At 63.2% G+C, this 4,677-nt stretch overlaps 2 protein-coding genes across 2 annotated transcripts in view; one reads left to right on the top strand and one right to left on the bottom strand.

Moving 5' to 3' along the window:
* The window catches only part of H696_01130 (hypothetical protein), a 3,360-nt gene extending 749 nt beyond the window's left edge, over window positions 1–2,611 (top strand). The window contains exons 4-9 of the mRNA XM_009495010.1: window positions 37–470; window positions 706–1,025; window positions 1,131–1,236; window positions 1,349–1,446; window positions 1,551–2,224; window positions 2,360–2,611. Coding sequence (XP_009493285.1) covers window positions 37–470; window positions 706–1,025; window positions 1,131–1,236; window positions 1,349–1,446; window positions 1,551–2,224; window positions 2,360–2,405 — 1,678 coding nt within the window. The 3' untranslated portion in view covers window positions 2,406–2,611. The remainder of the gene's footprint in view (window positions 1–36; window positions 471–705; window positions 1,026–1,130; window positions 1,237–1,348; window positions 1,447–1,550; window positions 2,225–2,359) is intronic.
* Window positions 2,612–2,688: 77 nt separating this feature from the next.
* On the bottom strand, window positions 2,689–4,677 carry H696_01131 (hypothetical protein). The gene is made up of 5 exons (XM_009495011.1): window positions 4,360–4,677; window positions 3,982–4,162; window positions 3,644–3,845; window positions 3,251–3,491; window positions 2,689–3,136 (listed from the first exon to the last, which is right to left on the bottom strand). The coding sequence occupies exons 1-5, from the start codon at window positions 4,564–4,566 to the stop codon at window positions 2,858–2,860; spliced, it is 1,110 nt and encodes a 369-aa protein (XP_009493286.1). The 5' UTR covers window positions 4,567–4,677; the 3' UTR covers window positions 2,689–2,857.

Below are 4,677 nucleotides of genomic sequence, written 5' to 3' on the forward strand. Positions count from 1 at the left end.
CCCCCCACGCCCCCACGCCCCCTCGCCCCCCATCAGCATCGAGCCGGGCACTCCCTTTACCCAGCGCACAGCCAGCGGCGAGCGCACTTGCCTGTATGAGGACCTGTCTGAGTCGCGCCTTGATCGCGGCTCGCTTCCAACCGTCTCGCCAGCCCCATCCGAATCAGGCGGCACCGAGGCCGCCACGCCGGTCATCGATTTCGTCAAGGTCAATGCTCTCTGCTTGGCGAATTCCCCCGCCGCAAACGCCACTGCCGCCGGCGAGGAGGCAGCCCCCGCAAATGGAGCCTCGTCGTCCCCCCTGTCTGTCCTGGATGTCCATCGTGGGAACCTTGTCGAAGCGTATGCCACGCTGGCGCCGGTTGTGGCCAGCGCTCGCCGACGGAAGGGCCGCGTTCTCGGGGCCGAGAATGAGCTGGCCAACGGCTACTATCGCTTCATGTCGCAGAAGATTTCCGAGAAAGCCGATGGTTCGTTGCCCCCATTGGCCATTGCGCCCTCCATTGTCTGCTCCTTGAGAGAAGATTACACACCCCGAAGCACCCTCCCCTCCTTCCCTGCCCATGCACATGCACATGCACATGCACATGCACATGCAGAGACACACATACACATGCACATGTACATGCACATGTGCATGTGTATTTGTCACCCACCAGCGGGAAGTCCACCTTGCTAACCACATGTTGCCCTCTCTGCTGGCAGCTGTCGACCGCCAGCTCGAGCGCGTTGCCGGGGTCCTCTGCTCGCATCATGGCATCAAGCCGGGGGATGTCATTTCGGCTGTCATCCCGGGTCAGACCGAGCGCCATGTGTACGGCCGGATTGTGGCGGCTGCCGATGACAACGGCGCCAGCCTTCGTGGGAATGTGGTGTACATCGAATCGCCGCGCCATTGCGGCGGACATTTGATCCCCCTGGGCTTGGACAAGTGCCCGTCCTTTTCCTTCTTCCCCGGGCAGGTTGTCCTCCTGCGGGGGATCAATCTGACCGGCACTCAGTTCGACGTGTCGCAGGTCGAGCCGGTGCGTTTCCCGTCCTCCCTCCTGCCTCTTTTTCCCCTTTGGCCTGGCGGATGAGGGGTTTTGCCCGCTTCCCGGCCGCCAGCCTAACGGCCTCCCTGCCGCTAGATCCCCCCGCTGCCGCCCCGGCCTCTCGACTCGGCGGCGGTGGAGACCCTCTACCCGTCAGCCGGCGCACCCGGTGCCGCGGCGTCTGGACTCAAGGTGATGATCTGTGCGTCGCATGCTTGGGCCTCGCACGCCCCCCCTCCCCGCTCCGCCAGGCCATCTCGGGTCTCCCTAACCCCTTTTGGCCATGCCCGCCGCTTTCCATCGGCAAATGCCAGCATGTGGCCCGTACACCCCGAATTTCGACCTCCGCTTTGACCCCCTGCTATCGTTCTTGGATGCGGTGGTTGAAGCCCAGCCCGATGTGGCCATCATCGTGCGTCAGCAAGTGACATGGCCTGACCGACTTCCCTGATGCCCACTCACCTGCTATGTCCCCTGCTGATGGGGTGGGCCGGCGGGGGCCTTTGCGTCCAAAAGATTGGCCCGATCCTGGAGGACACACACCCCTTGGTGGTGTCCGGCAACATGAAGGGCACCACGGTCGACGTCTTCGCCGACGTGCTGTATGTGCTGACCACCTGTGCCCAGGCACAGCCGCACATCCAGTTCATCCTGGTTCCCGCGCTGTCGGATGTGACTCACCCGTGCCCGGTGCTGCCCCAGCCGCCATTTGCCCTGCGCCGGCGCAATATCCCGGCCAATCTGCACTGCCACTGGAATCCGTCCATCATCCAGCTGGGTGACCTGACCATCGGCCTGATGGCCACCGACCTGTTGATGCATCTGTCTCGAGTGGAAATCAGCCGCCAGGCCCCGGACACCGGGAGTGGCTCGGTTCCGGACCGCCTGCATCGCCTGGCCGAGCATGTCCTCCTCCAGCGGACCCTTTACCCGGTGCTGCCGGCCCAATCCGGCACCAGCCTCGAGCTTCCCCGCCTGGATGACCTGTCCATGGGGCAATACCAGCCGGACATCCTGGTCATGCCCTCCAACTTGAAGACCTTCATCAAGAACATCCATGGGGCCCTGGTCATCAACCCCGGGCGGCTGTGTACCGGCGGGTCCCGTGCCAGTGCCGGTGGCGGGACATATGCCCGGGTGTTGGTTCTGCCGCCCCGCGACGAAGCCAGCAGCGGCGATGTCAAGCGCGCGTGCGTCTGTCCTGCGGCATTCCCTTTTCCCCGCCCCTCCCCCCCCCCTTCTTGCCCTTTCTCACCCATGCGCTCACACCCTCGCATGCAAACTCCCGAACACACGTGGCAATGTGCCTGCGCGGCGCCATACAGTGCGAACATCAGCGCTCGCTGCCAGGCCGAGGTGGTCAGGATATAATTGTGCACCTGCGCCGGTCGAATGCCGTCCAAGAAAAGACGCCCACACGCAAACATGCAACGGGCGCGCCGGAGCGCGGCCCCGGACAGGGGGCAGGCCATCCGCCCTCGGGTCCGCTCCTCCCTGGACGCATGGGCTCGATGGACCACTGGCGGGAAGGCTCGGCCCTTCATGCCGAGTGAATGCACTTTTTAGACACCGCGAGACGCGACAGCCCGTGAGGGGATTCCGGCCTGCGACCGTGGGGAAGGAGGGACGGGGGAGGGAGGAAGAAAGAGCAAGAGAAGGAGGGGGAGAATCTATTGATGAAAGTGCCGAGAGAAGGGGAGCACCATCCTGCTGAGAGTGGGGCATGCAAAAAAAAAAAGAAAAGGGGGGACTGTGCACCACGTCAACCAGCCAGGGAACAAGGGAGCGACAGAGATAGCGACAGGAGAGGAGGGAGAAAGGGATCAGATCTCGCTGATCTCATCGATTTCCAGCTCGCTGACATACATCATGGAGGTGTGAACGATGTTCGAGAAGAAGCGGCTCTCGATGCCGCGGTACAGCGAGCGGATGCCCTCCTCGCGGGGAATGCGCACAATGCAGTCAACCCAAGACTTGTAGGGGACCGGCGAGATGGCCACCAGTGGCACATAGGGCCGAGAGAGCTGCCGGCTGCGCTTGAACACCTGCTGCGCCTGCAGGCGAACAGCCGCCGTGCTCAGGGGCGAAGTGATGGCAAGCTCCTGCATGGGGGGGGGGGGAGAACGCGGAGAAGAGGAGCAAGGCGCATTAGGGAGATGCAAAGCAGGGAGGCACATGGTCATGCAGCAGCAGAGGCAATGCGAGGAAGCACATACAGTCAGGTTGACCACCGCCTCGGCCAGCATCGAGGTGATGATGGACGCATCGGTCAGCCGGAGATACCGGTCAAAGAAGATGGAGCTCAGTGTCCGCAGGGTGACCGGAATGGTGCGCTCCAGGACGAAGGGCATCCACCCGGCGAACAGGCCGCCGATGCCCTCCTCGCGGAAGATCGTGAAGAGCGATCCCCAAAAAGAGGTGTACTTCGCCTTGGGCGAGGGGCGCTCGAGAACCATGCTGCCAGGCGCGGAAAGGGGGCCCCAAAGGAGAAGCAGGAGAGATGAGCCCCCCGCCAAAGGTCAGAAGGCATGTTGAGATGGGAGAGGAGGGCCGGGGAGCAGCGGGGATATGGCTGCCGGGCATGAGGGGGGGGGGGGGGGGACTCGTACCGGGTGAGGACGGTGTTGGCTGGCGCGCTGAGGAGGTTGGTCAGGGCATGGGACGCAAAAAGGGTCCCGAGGTTGGGCAGGAAGTGGTCCATCGACTCAATGGGCACATGGTCATCCAGGAGGAAAACCTCGTTGAGGATGGACTCGGCCGACGACTGGGTCAGGCTGTGGAAGAGGGCCATGAGAGTTTGTGGAACGAGGGCTGGGCAGGGGCGGGTCAGAAAAAAAAGGCCAGAGACCATAGACACGCGAGGAGATCCAACCGGGGGAAGGAAGGCCGATGTGCCCCCCCCCCCCCCCCCCCCCCCCGCTGCCATCGGCCCCGGTGGGATACATACCCTTCCACAGGGAAAGGACGCCACTGTCATCGACCAGGGCCACCAGAGCCCGCATCAGCCCATCCAGCTGGGGGTAATTGACCGGGCTGGTGACCGACGTGTCAGGCTGAGGGCCGGCCCGGCCGGGAGCCGGCCGTGTGGGAGTGGGAGGAATGAAAAATCCGGGCGACTGATACTGGGCCTGATTTCGAGACAGCACGTGTAAGAGTGTCAGTGTCAGTGTCAGTGTCAGTGTCAGTGTGTGTGTGAGAGAGAGAGAGAAAAAGAGAGACAGGAGCTGGGACGAAGGACAGACGGCAGTAGGCATCCTGCTTGGAGACCGGCAGGTGCACATCCGGGCAGGGAGGTGAGGGTGACTGGGCAGGAAAGGCACCATACCTTCATGACAATGGAGCTGACGTTCAGCGGCGACGCAGCCACCGTAGCGAAGGACGAGTAAAGCCCATGCGAGATGAGTTGTGACAGGCCAACCTCCGAGGAAAAGGTGTCCGGCACATCGACCATCTCGTATCCGGACATCGGATACGGGACGTAGGATGACTGGGGGACGCGCATCATCGCGGGGGCCGAGGAGGAGCTCGACATCTCGGCGGCCAAAGAGCGTGGTCAGGAGACGATGGAGACCAAGGGAGGAAGGCGGAAGGGATGGCTGGCACTCAGAGAAAGAGGGAGAGGGAAGCCTATGATGTGGGGGGA

This window comes from Fonticula alba, assembly GCF_000388065.1.
Source record: "Fonticula alba strain ATCC 38817 unplaced genomic scaffold supercont2.2, whole genome shotgun sequence".
NCBI classification, from domain to species: Eukaryota; order Rotosphaerida; family Fonticulaceae; genus Fonticula; species Fonticula alba.

Bases quoted from the DNA above. Each gene is read 5' to 3' on its own strand.
- H696_01131 (XM_009495011.1), bottom strand. From the start codon at position 4,566: ATGTCGAGCTCCTCCTCGGCCCCCGCGATGATGCGCGTCCCCCAGTCA. The intron at 4,163-4,359 runs GTATGGTGCCTT...TCTCGAAATCAG, and splicing joins TCAGCTCCATTGTCATGAAG to GCCCAGTATCAGTCGCCCGG. The intron at 3,846-3,981 runs GTATGTATCCCA...GCCCCTGCCCAG, and splicing joins CGTCCTTTCCCTGTGGAAGG to CCCTCGTTCCACAAACTCTC.